At 40.2% G+C, this 19,748-nt stretch overlaps 1 protein-coding gene across 3 annotated transcripts in view; it reads right to left on the bottom strand.

Moving 5' to 3' along the window:
* Nucleotides 1–19,392, bottom strand: part of LOC135101985 (meiosis regulator and mRNA stability factor 1-like) — a 44,398-nt gene extending 25,006 nt beyond the window's left edge. For 2 of the 3 annotated variants that reach the window (XM_064006571.1, XM_064006555.1), the window contains exons 1-7: nt 19,294–19,392; nt 17,968–18,020; nt 15,952–16,967; nt 13,707–13,850; nt 13,102–13,262; nt 5,138–5,264; nt 4,767–4,936 (exon numbers count right to left, since the gene is read on the bottom strand). In XM_064006571.1, coding sequence (XP_063862641.1) covers nt 4,767–4,936; nt 5,138–5,264; nt 13,102–13,262; nt 13,707–13,850; nt 15,952–16,967; nt 17,968–17,983 — 1,634 coding nt within the window. In that variant the 5' untranslated portion in view covers nt 17,984–18,020; nt 19,294–19,392. The remainder of the gene's footprint in view (nt 1–4,766; nt 4,937–5,137; nt 5,265–13,101; nt 13,263–13,706; nt 13,851–15,951; nt 16,968–17,967; nt 18,021–19,293) is intronic. The other variant, XM_064006561.1, reaches the window with a different exon arrangement.
* Nucleotides 19,393–19,748: the final 356 nt, after the last annotated feature.

The following is a 19,748-nucleotide window of genomic DNA, read 5'->3' on the forward strand; positions in this document are numbered from 1 at the left end:
CATACTAGAAAAGACATTTACATAAATTTTGAAAGTGTACACGAATTGGGATACCAGTCATAATTGTACACGCATTGTCCAGGACAGGTGAAGCTTTCTAGCTCAAACTAAGCTCAAACTGATAACTCAAAGGTGTCTTATTTACTCCTCCTGTCTCCTCTGCATGAAGTTATATGTACATACGTATGACGAGCATAATAGTGTAAGAGTAGTTTGGCGATGAAAATGACATAAGTGTCCCTTCCCCCTAAAAAAAATAAATAAATAAATAAACAAAAAAATACAAATAATAATCTCATATTCGTTGTATGCACAGACAGGGAGTAATCCAGGTTGACACTTTCTTCTGATAAAGTGGCAAAGAAATACCAACTGTAAAATCAAATGAACTGACAAATAATGCCACACGAGTCATTGAACATAAGTCATGTGAGGCCAATTCTCATCCTGTTAACTATTATTACTAGTAGTAGTAGTAGTAGTTTATTGACAAAGTACCATTACAAATTGATAAGATACATATTATTCTGATCTCTACTTCGTCCAAATTGAATTGATAAGTCACATTATGTAGAGAGCCGCTTACTAGGTATTAATAACTAAACAAATTATCTTAAGTTTAAGAACTTTCCTACTGAGTACATAGAAAATACAAAAAAGAAATTCACCGAAATAAAACATGACACGTACATTTAAATGCAAAAATTACCAGAGCTTAGAGAATATAAGTAAAATACATTAACAGTATTTACCTTAAACAGATGTCTGCCCTATCTTTTAAGAGTAATTTTTATAAAATTTCAGAACTGCATATACATAGTCACAAACTTCCTCCAGATGGGTGTTATCAGTAAACATTGCTTGTAGGGTGTCATATGTGATGTGTGGGTGGTCATTCCTGTGTTGTGCACTGAGTGGACAGTGTAACAATGCATGTTCCTCTGTTTGTATGTGTGTGCCATCACAGGGACACACACGCTGGTCACGCGGGGTTCGACTCCACCGCCCCACTTCAATTCGGAGACTGTGTGACATGAGACGTAGTCTCATCTGCCTTAAAAGAAGACAGCTGAGACAAGGCTTCTATATACATAACTATCTACATTTAAAAGCATTTCCTCACATATTTTACCTCCATCCTCTTTGGAAGAGAGGATTACACCATACTGCCATATTGCATGTATGCCAGTTGCACAGCATATGTGGCAATTTCTACATCAGGACCTGACCACAGAGCTGATCTATCCCTGCTGCAACATGACAGATTATCCCCTATTCCCACCTGATTCAATCCACTGACAGGGCCAGATACAGGAGAACTTCCCATCAAGGTCATTAAGACCATATTCATAATTTTACAACTGCACTTTGGCTGTTGGTCTGTGTTTGAAAATCCTTCCAGTGAGACCTTACACCTCACCATGTGTGTGGCTCATTTGGCACAGCCATGAGGCAGGAAATCAGAGCGTCACTGGCAGCCACCATGTAAGCATCTGCAACACATACCATGTAGGGCCTCTGATGGCTGTTCTTATATTGGTGTCTCCCCTCTGAATATACAGTATCACCAAGGAATGTTGCCTCATCCATTTTTATCTACATAAAAAAGAATAAATAAATAAAATAAATAAATAATTCACCTGATTCCAACCTCAGTCCCTCCAGCAGGGATACATGTGAAACTTTTTTTCCTTTTATTAACTACTCCTTCACCCAAATCCTTCTTTTTTTCTGGTTTTCTTATCTGAAAGTGTATTAGTGCAAAACACTGTGCATGCTGTCATAGACTGCAGGTCAGCTTCAGGAAGCGGCTCCATGTTATCACTGTGATGGCATGACACAGAGTGTTGATTTTTCATGAGGCCACCACACCATATGTGTGCCTCATAGGGCTGACAATGCCCCACCTACTTTTATCCACCAGATGGGCCAGGCCGGATCAAGTGTGAGAGTAAGTTGTAGGAGGAGGAATGGTGTGGTGAAATGATGATGCGAGAAGCAAAAGAAAAGGAAAAGAATTATGTGCACTCATTATGTCCCCAACAGTATAGAAGGAAATAGAGGCACAGAGGTGGCAAAGATCTAGGAAAATGTGGGCAATTAAAAAATTGTGGATATTTAAGTATGCATGGATTTGTGTAAATATCTGTAGAAAAGAAGTGGGAATGGGAGAAGAAATAAGAAAAATATGGAATGATGTAAATGAGTGCTTCAAGAAAGAATGGGTGAGGGAGTAAAGTGGTGATAGCTGCAGATATGAGTGGAAAGTGGTGAGGTAAGCAGGGGCAGCAGAAAAATAGGGAGTAGATATATACACCCCACCACCCAGTGATGGTGCTGAGTGTGCCCCACCATAGGTACCACCACCATCCTCTCCACCCAAAGTGATAGTAGTAAACATGCCAATGCCACTGCCACTGCCACCACCACCACCACCACCACCTGCATTGACAGTACTGAGTGTGCTGCCAGTACTGCCACCTCAGTGACTGTTACCACACTGCACTAGCTTTTATTAATAAACCTTTTGATATTTTGTTAATTCCTATAAAATTGTTACCTTCAATTACACAGGGTGCCCCCACAAGTTAAGGTACATACCTCAGGATATGATAGCTCAAGTTATTTAAAGCCAAAAATACTTTTTACATATATGTTGTGTTTTGCTTTATTTTGCAAGAAATAAAATGTGTAGGTTGTGTGTTGTGGGAGCCACTCACCTGGTTAGGCCTTTGTGTCCCTCCCTCCCTCCCTCCTCAGCTTGCTACTGAAGTGGCGCTGCAGTATAAAGTTTTTTTTTTTTGTGTACAATCTACGCAGTCCCTTACAGGAAACAGTTGGCGAATGACAGATTAAATTTTTGTATGTCAGTGAAAAAAAAAATGTACAGGTAACACAGCAATACAGTGAAAATGTATTTCACATTCAATAACACTGAGTGTTCAGACATGATATTCAAGTATGGATGCCATGATGGGAATGCCCGGGCTGCAGCAGCAGAATACAGAAGCTGGTACCCAGAGAGAAGACAACCAGATAGTAGAGTATTCTACATAGTGTATCAGCATCTCCATGAGAAAAAATGTTTCCCTGATACTTCTGCAACAGCTGAATGTACTGGAGCAGCTCAAGATGGTATCATCCAGATGGCAATACAAAGCCCGACCATCAGTTTGCTAAAGTCATTCCTCTCTCATTCAGTGCTCTTTTCACACAGTTCATCCACTCCAGGCATGGCCTTCCCCTTCCCCCTCCCCTTTTGCTGCACATGTTTCATTATCCACATTATCCTCTTTACTGGTTTAATGTCTTCCATTCTCACCACATACCCAAACCATGTTATCACACACTGATCTGCCAATCCAGCAAACTCTCTCAAAACACTAATTCTTCTTCTAATCTCCTCATTTCTTGTTCTTTCCCACAATGTTACTCAACACATACACCTCAAACACTTCATTTCCATTTCTTCTCCACGACTCCCCACATCACTTGCTTTAACACCATGCAGCACACTGAACACCACTATTCCTTCATGTAACCCTCTCTTTACACTCATACCCAGTGTCCTATGCTTAAGTACTTTTCCTGCTCCATCCATCCTACACTTCACCTCTGCCTCAACTCTTCAATCTATTGTTACTGTTTAATCTCATGTACCTGAAACACTCCATCTCTTCCAGCTGTTTTCTGTTCAATCTTACACCCATCCTTTCACTCTTTCGCTCTCTCAAGCATTTTATTATTTTATTTTTACCAACATTCACTTTTAGCTTCCTCCTACAAGTATAGTCAAACTATTCCATCAGCCTTTTCAATTTCCTCTATGAGTCAGCCACCAGATGTATCAGCAAGTAGAAGCTGACTCAGATCCCATATCCATTCTTCACAACTGATCAAACTCAGGACTCTGCTTAACACTCTAATATTCACTTCCTTTATTGCACCATCCATATACAAGAACCGTGGTGCCATAACACAACCACAATGCAAACCTATTCTGACTGGGAAGAACTCACTGACACCATCACCAACTCTCACACATGCCCTGCAGTTTACAAAGAAACTCACAAGCACTTAGTCAAAGCCTCAGACTGTTCACTGCTGCAGGTAATGCAATAAAATTACTTATATTATTCCTGCCAACATATTTCAAGGTAAATGGCAGTAATTAATAACATAGCCATCACAATCCTGACTAACCTCATTGCAAGGAGACATGTTCACTTCCAAGCCATACTTAAATTTGCCTGCTTAATTCTCTTTGAATAATTACACCTGTCTCATTGAAATATTGTTCAATTACTTTCACAGCATTTTAACAGTGAAGTAGCAAAAACTTCACAAAAATGTAAGTAGTCACAACTGGCTGCCACCACACACATAGATACACAATACTAATACTGCACACACCCAGTCAACCACTGGTCCCACCCAGAAACAATTGTTGTAATCTATTCTTCCCATGTGTTTCTATTCACAGACAGATAACTTGAGTCTTTGGATTTTATTAACTTCCAAAACACAAAGGATTTGGAATTCAAGATTTTAAAATCAACTACATTATATTATAAAATGTTAATAAAAACTTGTATAAGGACTCAGAATGAAGAATGATACAATGCAAATAATTAAACATAAAAGCACAATTAAAATAGCAGATAAGAAAGAAAAATTTTCATGATATATTATACACTTATACATCAAGATCAAGTGCATAAAGAAGATGGAAAGCATGTAAGTAACAAATCCAACTCTCTTCTTACCGTGCAGCCAACTCAGGTGTCTGGAAGTATATGGTGGCACAATTTGCTGATACACGTCCAACTTTGCCCCCACAGTTTGCTGACAGCATATTGAGACGGCGACGCACAGATGACTCTTCTATTCCCTTGGGTAAATTTCGTACCAATATATCTTTCCGAAGAAAGCCACTCTGTAAAAAGAAAATCTCCATACAGTAGTGTAAATATCTTCCCATAACTAATAAGGAAAAAAATTATCATTCTTTATACAATTATTACCTTACTGCATACTGTATACTATATAGTAGAAACTTGGAGAAGTTAGCTTTATGCATATTTATCTTGTACTCATGTAAAATTATAATTATTTTTTGCCACAATTCTGAACCCACCTTTGGTTTCATAACACGCTGTGGTAGCTGCTGTGTAACCTCAGTGAACAGTGCTGTTTCATGTGCTGAAAGCTTCAGGGAATCTTGAGCATGAGCATTGTGGACAAGTATCACATGGAGATTTTTTCTGTAAGGTTTATTTCATAAATAAATTAATATTCATGAGTATCTTTTTGAATGAATTTTTTTTTTTTTGTATATATGTATAGCCATGGATATTTTCTATGGAATTACTTAAATTCAAGCAAAAATGACCTTACAGATTACTCATATGAGATCCACATTATTATACACTAGATAACTGTTCAATTACTAAATTTATATTTCTTTTATCTTGCTATAAATCTGACTTGGAGAAAGCAAACACATCAGTTTGTGATTTACCTAATTATTCATAAAGTCAAAGGTTTGGTAGTTCTTGATGTAATGTAATTAATCTGTTTAATGCCTTGTACTTGTATAAATAGCATGGTGGTGGTGGTAGTTAGGTTTAAACAAGCTTGGGTTAATATGAGTTTGAACCAAGCTTCTGTTCAGGAGTTGTTCTCATATGTGGGTGACTTGTACTGAGGCAGAGGGAATAAAGACATCAATAGCAGAGGTCGTCTTCCTCCACCCCTCGACAATCTCCAACTCACTACAAGATATCTAGGCATTCTGCTGCTCCACAATGAATGAAGATAAGAAGACAGCTGCTGCCATCCCAGGAGACTGCCCTACCATGGACCTATGCCTAATCCTAGAATATGACGGCATGTCTCATGCAGTTGTGGAGTGGCTGGAGAAGCTGGAGCTTGTCTGCAAATTATGTCGGATCACTGAGTTGCACACTGTTGTACCACTATGACTCACTGCTGGGGTATTCTCAGTATATCAACAACTAACAAGCTTGGAGAAGGTGGAGTACAAGAGTATAAAAGAAGTGCTCATCTGTGCCTTTGCTACCAACAAGTTTTTGGCCTATGAGCAGTTCGTCGCCCGCAAGCTATGTGATGGCGAGCCTGTCAACGTATACTTGGCCAACTTATGCCGCCTTGCTGAGCTCTTTGGTGGTATTCCTGATGCCAGTCTAAGTTGTGCTTTTGAGGCCGGCCTTCCTGAAGCTGCTTGTCACATTCAGAGAGCTGGCTGCTGCTTGGAAACCAGCATGAATACCTGTCAGCTCCTGAATCGTGCCTGAGCTGTCCTGGCAGACAACAGTCTGGGTGTCAGGTCCCCAACACACGTTTCCTGTCTCAGTCAGCATGCAGCAGCTTCTGCCTCATCAGAGGGTGGTGCTGTGCACTGTCTGTCCTGTAAACAGCCAAATCACTATGCCCGAGACTGCCTGGCTGGACATGGTGCACGAAGAGGTGGGCATAGCAGCGTGCGCTGCTACAATTGTGGGCAGCAAGGACACATCGCTTCAACGTGTTCGGGAAACACGTCAGAAGAGGTGAGCTCAGCGCCAGCTTCCTTTCTGCACCACCAATGAGAGGCACATTACTGACAATAAGACTGAATGTTAACTACATGAACTGTGAAGCTTTGGTGGATACCGGTTCTACAAAGTGTATTGTACATGTGTCCTTGTGCTCTCGATGAACCAAAGAAAGGGTCAGTGTGGTGACTGTGAGCGGGGAACCTTACAAGTGTATGGGGTCGGGAGTGATGCAGGTCTGCCTGGCATTGGGAGTGTCTGTGCCCGTGAGTGTTGGAGCGTCTTCCAAACCGCTTAACTTTGCTTTCATTCTCAGCACGAATGGCATAACAGCGCTATACGGTGTTAGAGTGTGTTCACAGACAGATATACTGTTCAGTCTTGAGGAAGAGCACGGTTTAGCAATGGCGGCAGCTACTTCTCTGGACAATGATGAAAGGGACTTCAAAGTGACATTCAATACCAACACAAAACAGTGGACAGTGTTGTGGAATTGATGTGGTGGCATGGAACCGCCACAGCTAGTTAACACTGCGTCAGAATACAAGGTGCCAAGAGAGGCCCGGCAAGAATATGAAAATGAACTAACTCAGTGGATTGCCAACAGATGGCTGGTTCCTTATGATGAAGGCATATACGGGCCAGTGAGAGGAACCATCCCGTTAATGGCTGTTGTGCAGCAAAACAAGCAAAAGGTCCGCCCCTTGCTTGACTTCAGAGAACTAGACTCCCATCTCAATCTGCACACAGCTGAAGCAGATGTCTGCACAGAAAAAATGCACGCGTGGGCCCATCATGGTCAAAAGGTCGCTCATCAACTTACGCAAGGCCTGCCTACAAATCCATGTGCACCCATCCCTCTGGTCTTATCAAACTGTTGTGTTCCATGGAAGGAGGTACTTCCTAACGAGGTTAGGCTTTGGCCTAAACATCATGCCTCTCATCATAAAGAAGGTTCTGGGTCACGTGCTGAGTTGGGACGAAAAGATTCACAGAGCCACTTCTCCTTACCTGGATGACATCCTCGTGGATGACAGCATAGTGACTACAGCGGCTGTGGAAAGTCACCTGAGGCGCCACGGCCTGGTGTGCAAAACACCTGAGCATGTGCATGATGGAACTCGATTGCTGGGTATCAGAGTCAGGGGGGGAGCATCGCGCTCTCCTCTGGAGGTGTGACAATGAGATTGGTGAATTGCCAGAGAAGTTAACAAGGCGACATGTGTTTTCCGTCTGTGGGCAGTTAATGAGTCATCTTCCTGTCTGTGACTGGCTGCACGTGGCAGCGTCGTACATCAAAAGATATGCTAATGCAGCCTCCGCTTCCTAGGACAATGAGATCAATGACCCCAGCTTGCTTGCGATGCTCACAGAGACCCTTGGACGTGTAAAGAAGTCTGACCCGGCCCGAGGACAGTGGGACGTGGTAGGAGACGAAGCAACCTTGTGGGTGGACACAAGCGCTCTTGCATTGGGAGCAGTGTTAGAACTGAATGGTGAAGTGATTGAAGATGCATGTTGGCTACACCACAACGAGTGCTCGCACATAAACCTTGCAGGGTTGGATGCTGCTATCAAAGGCCTAAATCTCGCCATTTCCTGGAACATGAAAAAATGGCTCTCGTGACAGATTCCTGAACAGTGTACCATTGGCTTCAGGACACTTTGTCAGGAAAGGCATGTTTAAAGACCAAAGCCTGTAGTGCGATGTTGATTCGGTGATGACTGGAAACTTTCAAAGCAGTCACCGAAGAGTTCAACCTATGCCTTGAAGTCAAGTCTGCGTCTTCAATCAAGAATAGAGCAGATGAGTTGACATGAGTGCCAAAGAAGTGGATGTTTTTGCCAAATGACTATGTGTTGTGCACAGCAGTCGCTGCTGTGACTGACCAGGATATCGCTAACATCCATGAAACAAGTGGGCATCCAGGAATCAGATGCACACTGTTCTTCTGTAGGAGGGAGAGTCCCCATCTGGGGAGGGGACCATAAATGTCCCCAGGTCGGACTGCCTTTCTGTCGACGACCCTAAGTGTCTTGACACCCCCCTCAACTTTTTCTTCATTAACTTCTGCAACATTCGCAGCCTAAGATCTAATTTTCAATCTGTAGAACACCACCTCTCCTCTTCTAAACCTCATCTTCTTTTCCTCACTGAAACTCAGGTGTCTGAGGCAACTGACAGTAGCCCCTTTTCTGTTCCCTCCTACTTTCTCTATCCTCATTTTCGATCCAATCCTGGATGCTGCATTTATGTGCGCAATGACTTAACCTGCTCTCATGCCCACGCTCTTGAATCTTCCGAGTTTTCCACCATCTGGCTACGACTACAGAGTCACTCTCATACTAAATTTATCTGTGCTGTATACCTCTCTCCTAACTCCTCTGACTATAAGAAATTCTTTGACTACTTAACTTCCAAAGTGGAGCACATTCTGACCCTCTTCCCTTTTGCAGAGATTTCCATTTTTGGAGACTTCAATGTTCACCACCAGCTTTGGCTTTCCTCTCCCTTCACTGACCATCCTGGTGAACTAGGCTACAACTTTGCTATCCTCCATGACCTAGAGCAATTGCTGCAACACCCTACTCGTATTCCTGACCGTCTTGGAGATACGCCCAACATTCTTGACCTTTTCCTGACCTCTAATCCTTCTGCTTATGCTGTCACCCTTTCTTCTCCGTTGGGCTCCTCCGATCACAATCTCATATCTTTATCTTGTCCTATCACTCCAATCCCTCCTCAGGATCCCCCTAAGCGAAGGTGCCTCTGGCGTTTTGCCTCTGCTAGTTGGGGGGACCTGAGGAGGTATTTTGCTGATTTTCCTTGGAATGACTACTGCTTCCGTGTCAGAGACCCGTCTTTGTGTGCTGAGCGCATAACAGAGGTGATAGTGTCTGGCATGGAGACGTATATTCCTCACTCTTTTTCTCGTCCTAAACCTTCTAAACCTTGGTTTAACACAGCTTGTTCTCGTGCTATACATGATAGAGAGGTGGCCCACAAAAGGTACTTAAGCCTTCCATCACCAGAATCTCATGCACTTTATATTTCTGCCCAGAACCATGCCAAGTCTGTTCTCCAACTAGCCAAAAACTCCTTCATTAACAGAAAATGTCAAAACCTTTCAAGATCTAACTCCCCTCGTGATTTCTGGCATCTAGCCAAAAATATCTCCAATAACTTTGCTTCTTCTTCTTTCCCTCCTCTACTTCAACCAGATGGCACCACTGCTATCACATCTATTTCTAAAGCTGAACTCTTTGCTCAGACCTTTGCTAAAAACTCTACCTTGGACGATTCAGGGCTTGTTCCTCCCTCTCCTCCACCCTCTGACTACTTCATGCCACCTATTAAAATTCTTCGCAATGATGTTTTCCATGCCCTCGCTGGCCTAAACCCTCGGAAGACTTATGGACCTGATGGGGTCCCTCCTATTGTTCTCCGAAACTGTGCCTCCGTGCTTGCACCTTGCCTAGTCAAACTCTTTCAGCTCTGTCTGTCAACATCTACCTTTCCTTCTTGCTGGAAGTTTGCCTACATTCAACCTGTTCCTAAAAAGGGTGACCGCTCTAATCCCTCAAACTACCGTCCTATTGCTTTAATTTCCTGCTTATCTAAAGTTTTTGAATCTATCCTCAACAGGAAGATTCTTAAACATCTATCACTTCACAACCTTCTATCTGATCGCCAGTATGGGTTCCATCAAGGCCGCTCTACTGGTGATCTTCTGGCTTTCCTTACTGAGTCTTGGTCATCCTCTTTTAGAGATTTTGGTGAAACTTTTGCTGTTGCCTTGGACATATCAAAAGCCTTTGATAGAGTCTGGCACAAAGCTTTGATTTCCAAACTACCCTCCTACGGTTTCTATCCTTCTCTCTGTAACTTCATCTCAAGTTTCCTTTCTGACCGTTCTATTGCTGCTGTGGTAGACGGTCACTGTTCTTCTCCTAAATCTATTAACAGTGGTGTTCCTCAGGGTTCTGTCCTGTCACCCACTCTCTTCTTATTATTCATTAATGATCTTCTAAACCAAACTTCTTGTCCTATCCACTCCTACGCTGATGATACCACCCTGCACTTTTCCACGTCTTTTCATAGACGTCCAACCCTTCAGGAGGTAAACATATCACGCAGGGAAGCCACAGAACGCCTGACTTCTGATCTTTCTAAAATTTCTGATTGGGGCAGAGCAAACTTGGTATTGTTCAATGCCTCAAAAACTCAATTCCTCCATCTATCAACTCGACACAACCTTCCAGACAACTATCCCCTCATCTTCAATGACACTGAACTGTCCCCCTCTTCTACACTGAACATCCTCGGTCTGTCCTTTACTTATAATCTGAACTGGAAACTTCACATCTCATCTCTAGCTAAAACAGCTTCTATGAAGTTAGGTGTTCTGAGACGTCTCCGCCAGTTTTTCTCACCCCCCCTAGCTGCTAACTCTGTACAAGGGCCTTATCCGTCCATGTATGGAGTATGCTTCACATGTCTGGGGGGGGTTCCACTCATACTGCTCTTCTAGACAGGGTGGAATCAAAAGCTTTTCGTCTCATCAACTCCTCTCCTCTAACTGACTGTCTTCAGCTTCTCTCTCACCGCCGCAATGTTGCATATCTAGCTGTCTTCTACCGCTATTTTCATGCTAACTGCTCTTCTGATCTTGCTAACTGCATGCCTCCCCTCCTTCTGCAGCCTCGCTGCACAAGACTTTCTTCTTTCTCTCACCCCTATTCTGTCCACCTCTCTAACGCAAGAGTTAACCAGTATTCTCAATCATTCATCCCTTTCTCTGGTAAACTCTGGAACTCCCTGCCTGCTTCTGTATTTCCACCTTCCTACGACTTGAATTCCTTCAAGAGGGAGGTTTCAAGACACTTATCCACCAATTTTTGACCACTGCTTTGACCCTTTTATGGGACTGGCATTTCAGTGGGCATTTTTTTTATTAGATTTTTGTTGCCCTTGGCCAGTATCCTTCCTACAAAAAAAAAGAAAAAAAAAAAAGGAGACTCCACCCTGATGTTCAGTGTTAGCAAGTGTACAATGTTGTTCAGCATTGTCGGGAATGCCAATCAATCAATCCTGCGCCAACGAAGTGGCACAAAGGGGATTTAGGGTCACTAATATCTGGGACAGAGTCAGCATGGACATTTACCACGCTCTCAGTCAACACTACATGATAATGATCGACTGCAGACCAACACATTACGCCATCTGGAGGAGACTCAGATGTCAGGACATGATTTGTGTCATCAAGCAGCTGGAATCAGTGTTTTATGAGCGTGGAGCACCCCGAGAGTTGCTGACCGACAATGCTGCCAGCTTCCGTAGCTCAGTGTTCCACAATTTTGCATGTCGCTGGGGCATGGCCGTCAGGTACCAGTGAGCCAACATTCCACTGGGTAATGGAATATTTGAAAGGAATCACAGAACAGTCAAGACCATACTGGCACGAAAAAACTGTTGTGGCGGAAGCGGTATACAGGTACAACACACTGCCACGGGGGAATGATGCCACATCTGCCCCTGCCAATCAGCTATTCTGTTATGAGTTTTGGCTGCTTGGCATTGATGGAGTCACCCAGCAGGATCAAATGTCTGATGAATACAATTTCAGTGTAGGTGACCATGTGTGGATTCGTCACCCAAGTAGGCAATGCAACTCTCGAAGCCTGAAGGGTACGGTGACCCGGATTGTGTCAGTCCAGAATGTGGAAGTGGATGGTGTGCCTCATCATGTGTGAGATCTGAGACTGGCTGCATCACTGATTCGCACCAATCACCATCCCTCAATAGAAGAAAAAACAGATGTGGAAAGTCAAGATGATCTGCTGATTGGTGTGAGAGTTCCATGGATAACTCTACAGCAAGTGTGGGAGAAGAGGAAGAAGAAGAGGAGGGAAACAAAAGTCCAGGAAGACCACTCCCGCAACGTAGTTCAAAAGAAAACTGTCCCATGCAACGTTTTCAATATAGTGATCTTTAGGATCAAGGGGGAATGTAATGTAATTAATCTGTTTAATGCCTTGTACTTATATAAATAGTGCAGTGGTGATGGTAGTTAAGTTTAAACAAGCTTGGGTTAATGTGAGTTCGAACCGAACTTCTATTCGGGTTCGTTTGATGCTTGTCAGAATTGTTCTCATGTGCAGATGACTTGTACTGAGGCAGAGGGAATAAAGACATCAACAGCAGAGGTCGTCTTCCTCCACCCCTCAACAATCTCCAACCCACTACACTTGATGTAACACTTATTTATCAATTCAGTTCTTTACTGAGGTGGTATCATGGCCAGTACTACAAAGCTGAGAAGTGGCAGTGCAAGAATAAAATCACTCTGGGCTTGCTAACCCAACAGAGGTTAGTGAATCATAACTAGCAACAAAGACAACTATTTCCAAAATGAAGGATCATGTACCACCTACACCCTCATGTGATTCATGCAGTATGCAACTAATCCATATCACCTTATGATAATTCATAAGAGATTCCATATTCATATTGTTAATGTAGTAGTTATTTAAGAAAATTTACCTGTATCTTAAATCATAGAGTTCTGTGGCAAAGTTGGAGTCACCAGATATAAGGACAATGGTAGCACCAGGACCATGGATGTCAGCAAAGCGCCGCATACTCTGCAGGAGTTTGTCATCAGCAGCATTCTTCACAGTGCTGCCAACATGCATAACATTTACCTGCCAAAATAAGTCAATTCCTTTAGCATTACCAGTAAGTAGACAAGAAAATCAAAGACAAGCATATAATATAAGGATTCTATAGAATCAAGTGAATTATACATATATGTATTCTTTGTACTTGCTTCAGCAGGACATATAGTATACTATAATGCATTCTTCACTTTTGTAATGATTTTTTTTTTTTTTTATGAAGGCACAGAAAAACTTGATAACTTCAACACCAATCACAAAAAACAACCTTTATATCATGGAAATGTCAACTGAGGTTTTAAGAGATTCTTAAACCCTGAAATTAAGAATATTCAGTGTGAATGTCCTCTACACTCATACACCTGCACCTGTACAGCATGGAGAAGCCTAGAAATAATTCAACAACAAAAATATATGATAAAATGAAGGATAATAATAATAATGAGGACTAAACCATATTTTTCAACTAACCTGAGCATCGTTCAGTTCTTCAAGTATGGTAGTGTTCTCCTTCAAAGTGTCACAAACACACATGAACTCCACTTCCCGATGATTGCTGAAGAATCGTGTTCTGATGGCTTGAACAACATGCGTAGCAGATAAACCCTTTGGTACCTGAAAAATTTTATTATCATTATTTACCATTTATTACCATTTATTACCATTTATTACCATTATTATAACAAGTGTCATTATAATTATTTTTCTTTTCTCTTTAAAGAAAAGACAGCACTAAAAAAAGATTCCCAGCTCTTTGTTCTCACCCCTTTTAGTTATCTCTTATGGAATGAAGGAAATTCAGAGACACACTGATTATATTGTCAACTGCTTGATGGACAGGACTAAGGACTAAAGGGTTACAAAGTGTTATAATCCACAAAGTACTGAGCAATGGGATTACCACATCCCTCAGCCTCCAACTTTGGATGTTCCTTTTGACCTTTCTTTTGGGACTGGCACTTAAGTGAACCTTTACTTTGTATTTTTTTGCTCTTTCTGTTGCCTTTGGCCAGTGCCACTTACATGAAAAAAATCCTTTGCAGAATTTCAATTTTATATGAATTTGTAGAAATCTACTGTCAGTCTTTTCTCAGGTGCCATCTCACTTTGTGTGTGAAGGACTCCAGTCCTCTTAATCTCCTCTTTCCCCTTATTTCTCATGTACTCCAGCACTGTGACTCCCATTTCACTGAAGGTCATCCTCTTGCTTCCATCACATCTACCATATTCATATACACTTAGTCATCCAGTCCCTAAATTCCACCTTTGCATGCTCTAATCCTCTGATCCATTCCTTTCACATACTCTAGCACTCAGTCTCATTTCACTTCTTCAGTGGAAGTTAATCTCTATCACAAAAATATACATTATCTTTGTCATTCCATTATTCATCATATCTCCCACATGGCTAAACCACCTTAGAATGTTGTATTTCACTAAGTCCCTTTGAATAAAGTGAAGGTCAATAGGGAATGAAGAAGTTTCATTAAAGGAAAAGGTTGTGTGGATTAGATTTTTGCTATCAAATTTATAACAAAGGAGTACTTAGTAAAGGATGAAAAGGTGTATGAAGCATTCATGGAGCTAGAGAATGCACATGTTATACTGGAGATTAGTTGAAGGATGTATGATGTTCCAATGGCTGTTTAGCTATTCATGGATGGCTGTTTGAGGGAGATGGAAGATAAGGTAGGAAATTTTGGTGCAAGGCTGAAACAGAATGGAGTGGAATAAGCTGTGATAGCATGTATGTTTGCAGATGACACTGTCTTACTAGTAGCAAGTGAAAAGAAACTTCAATGAGTTTTGGTTAATTTTCATAGGGTGTGTGTGAGATGCAAACTGGAGGTGAATGCTGGGAAAAAAAAAGTAAAAAAGTGATACTGTTTGAGAAGAGAGGAGCGGAGATGTGTTATTTTAGGATACCTTATGGCATGGAAATGATAGCTGTTAGAAGGTGGAAGTAGTTTATGAGAACAGAAAGAAAATTAAGGTGAACGAATTTAAGTATCTGAGAATAACGTTAAACATGGTGAGATGGATGGAGATAATAGAGAGTGTTTTGAAAAGTAAGCAGTTCATAGGTTGACTTGCAAAAAGAAATGTGTCTGTGGATGTAAAGATAAATTTACTGAATAATATTTTCTTGCCAACACTAATACAGGGATTTGAGACCTGGACATGAAATAGGGCCCAAAAATCCTGAGTGCAAGCTGTGGAAATTTATCTGAGAGTGTTATGGGATGGGAGGGTGAGACCAATAACAGTATGAGAGCTTTGACATGAGTGTCTGTGCAAGTAATGGAAACTGTGGAGTGATGAAATGGGTCAAAAAAAAAAAAAAAAAAAAACTGAGATTGTATGGGAATATTGAGAGGATGAAGCATCAAGAGTTTGTAAATGAAATGTGCATGAGTAAAGGCCACTTGGAAGATAAAAGGAAAGGGTAAAGGAGTACATATGTGAAAGAGGCACCAGGATAATCCATCACTTGAACTAGCAAAAAGGAAATGTCTGGGCAGAAAAAGATTGAGGTTCTTCTGCCATGGTTACCTCCATGAGGGATGCTTCCAGAGAGTGTGTGGAATTAGGAAGATAGATACATATAAATACTAACAATAAAATTCTCCATTACATTACAAACAAAAGTAACAAAAACTAAAATTTCAAGTATATAACTTCTCATTGTTCAATAAGCAATCAGTATACCACATACCTGACAATTTTCTATGTCCCAAAATACTCCAATTGGTAGAAGACGTCCCAAATCATAAGAACTCTTTTGACATGCTTGTCTGTCTGTCTCTTTTTGATCTTCTTCCTCCAGTTGTTCTATACATTTCAAATCTTGTTCAAAATCATCTGCATTAGATATCAAATCCACTTCAGGACCACAGGATGTGTTTTCATTGCTGGACTCTGTGTCTTGTGAATGAGTAAATCTCTTTGGAGTCAATAACACATCCAATGGCTTAAAACCATCTTTTGAATTCAAACCTTTACAATTTAACTGGGGCATTTGTGGAGTGGCTCTTAGATAATCTTGTCTACTGTAACTCCAAGTATCCACTTTTGTACTCACATCAGGATTTTCATAAATATCTGTACCTTTTACAGATGTATCTGAAGGAGTGAAACTACATGGAATGTGTCCATTATATAGAAAATATAATGACTCTGATAAAAAAGCTCCAGGTGTCATCAAGGTAGAGTCTAAATTAGCTTCTGTGTTTAAATCTCCATTGTATTCAGAAGTCTGTGGTAGACATTTCATATTACTGTTTTTATCTATTTCTCTTGAGGACATCGTCTGCATACCCTTATAAGGCAAAGAAAAGTGTGATCCTGATGCTGAAAGTGTGTTGCTAGTATGAGTTATGTCAGATGTGGTAATTGTAACAACTTCTTTCCCATCCATTATTTCCATCAATGGATAAAGACTTTCATGCTCTTTTTTAGCCATTACTGGCCCATAATCTTCAAAACTCAAAGAGTCAGGATATGCTCCAGATACAGAACTGCTAGTGCTGCTAGAACTATAAAACCACTGATCATTAGCATGTCTGCTGGTTGTATAACTAATACTACAACTTGTCATACTGGTAGTATCACAGGAAGAGTTTGAGGTACTATCAAAACTTGGACATTTTTCCACTGGAAAGGAAAAATCTGTAGGTCCAAGTAGTAAGGTGCAAGGTGGACTTGGTGGTGGAGGTAAACTCTCAGGGAATTCTGCAAAGAAAAATAAACAAGTCAAATTAACTTTGTCCAAATAGTATCATTAAGAAAAGAAATTTGCATATTATCACTAACAATGATGATTTACATATGCACTTATGGGCTATAAATACACAGAAATTTAACATCAGTTAAGAATATAAATGTTGCTGACTGGCTTTTATCAACTCATTACAAAAAATTATGTCAATAGAATTAACTTGAAACCTCTTAAACCCTGTAAACATTAATTAATTTTAAAAAGCTGAAAATCTACATCCATCAAGGAACTTTCCTTCATTAGACTGCTTATGTATCTTTAAACATCATTAAAGGAACTTTCCTTCATTAGACTGCTTATGTATCTTTAAACATCATTAAAATTTGTTCATAATAGCTATATATGACAGAAAACAACCTCCTGCCATTCTGATCCCCAAGTCTTCATCTGCTTTACCCACCAAACCTTCTCTCTAATCCCCATATCATGAGCCTTGTCTTCACACAACACAAAGCAAGATTATATATTCTTTTATAGGAAACAATATGATATTTGTCTGTTTATAAACATTACATAATTTATGCTCTTACTTAAAATAGGAAGCAAATAATGATGTATGCATGTTTGCTTTCTTTTTATCATTTTTGTGATCTTGTCTAATAGTTTTAGGCCTTCATACTTGTCAAACCTCAGAGCAAAACCTTTAACAATGTGCTATCACTTCATGGTCATACTTTTCAATTATGTAAACATGTACTCATACAGTACACACACACACACACACACACACACACACACACACACACACACACACACACACACACACACATACACACACTGTGTGATTGCACTCATGTAGGTGTCACTATTTTCAAGACAACGTATGACATGTGATTTCAATAATTAATATTCTTGTTAAAAACATACATACACTACTTCTACTGTTACAAAAGTCATAACAAAAGTTCACAATGAAGGAGAGAAAATCCTTACATTATTTCTGAAAATCCATACCTAATTTTCCAGCCATGGTGTTTCTTTTCCAGTCCAACTTTGTAGCTGCTAACCTGCAGGGGTAAAATATTTTCATTCTGAGGGACTAGAAGCAAAGTACACTCCAAACTAATCATACACAGTGTACACAAGGTGAATCTGAGAATAAATTCCTAAAAATGAGAACAAATAATAATCAAATACTACCTTTACCAAATATTGAATATAGTCCTACACTAAGTAGTTAATTAACATATTTGTAATGCTATAATCATGAAACAAACTGCAAATAACACTAGGTAGTTAATCAATATATTCAAAATGCTATAATCATGAAACAAACTGCAAATAACAAGCTATAAAAAGTTTATAAATGACAAGAAAAGGGCACCTAGATGAAAATACAATGAAAAATGAAGATATTTGCAAATTATTATAGAAAAATAGGCTTGAGAGTAATAGTGTAAGATAACTTATCATCAGGAAGATCACTAGAGGCTGATATGATTACTGATAACAAAAGGATGTTATCCTTATGTTATCCAGTGACAGACAGAACTGATAATGTCTATGATAAACTCAACACTTAAACATAAAATATTGGTAATTTCCTCACCTTAAATGGTATATTTATATGGAAACATAAAGAACTGTAATTAAAGTGGCTCCAAGTGTAAAGTAATTGTTAAATGAACTGAAATTGCATAAATCAAACTTGCCAGCTTCATAAAATGTTGTTTTTGGAAAAAGTCAAAGGGAGCAGACCATGAGTGTGACAATGAGGAGAAAATATGGAGGTCTTGTAGGTAGCAAGAAGGAAATTAAAGGTCAGAGGAAAAGCGACTTCTGACTCACAGTGATTGAGTTGACAGTAGGGGAAGCAAAACTGTTTAGGAAGAGTACGGAGGAGGGTAAAGAGTGAGTGCTAATGCAGAGGAAATAGTGGGGAGCAGGTTCAGAAGACAGACAAAGAAGAACCAGTTAATCAATCCGAGAATGAAGAGACCAGATCCCTTACCTCTTTGTTACAACTAAAATGCATAATTTCTTAGGTAAGCAAAGAATCTCTGTTAATATTACCACCTCAATCTCTGTCAAACAATTTCCAAACTATTCAGCAGAAGGTTTACATGATTACCCTTACGATAACCATGCAAACAATAGCAATGTGAGCATCACGCCGGACATGCCCATCCAGGCAGTGAGGTGCAGCTTACGAAATATTCAAAATTTCGAGGTTGTAATCTAATCAAGTAAGTGAATCAAAATCAACACTTCAGTAAGATGAATAAATCCTACTGATCATAACCTTTTTCAAAAGACAAGAAGAATGAATTTTATACAAACCTACAAACTAACACCGCGGTCCTGACTCACACACCGCCGCTCAGCTGGCTTCGCCTCCACAAGTAAACAACACCAGTGACTCCCTGCTTACATGACCAAAATATTTTACATAACTATACACACTACATCTATTTCCAGCCCAACGTACTTTATTATATTTATTATCAGCCATAGACTTGAAAAGAAATATCCACAAACATACGATTCACACAATGTTACCTATAGTATATATTTTCTTACACACGTAGCTCATCTATTCTCAGAAAGGAAAAAATGAGTACATTTTATCTTTATATATTTTTTTCTCAATTATATTCTTTATTTCCACACAGCAGTGAATGTTTTTTCAATTATATATACATTCCGTCATAATATACAGACTGAATAGAGGTAACCAGAAAGCATTATTGGAAACGGAATACCCGGGCCTGTTGCATTAGTATTTTCCTTCCTTC

This window comes from Scylla paramamosain, chromosome 1 (assembly GCF_035594125.1).
Source record: "Scylla paramamosain isolate STU-SP2022 chromosome 1, ASM3559412v1, whole genome shotgun sequence".
Classification (NCBI taxonomy): domain Eukaryota; kingdom Metazoa; phylum Arthropoda; class Malacostraca; order Decapoda; family Portunidae; genus Scylla; species Scylla paramamosain.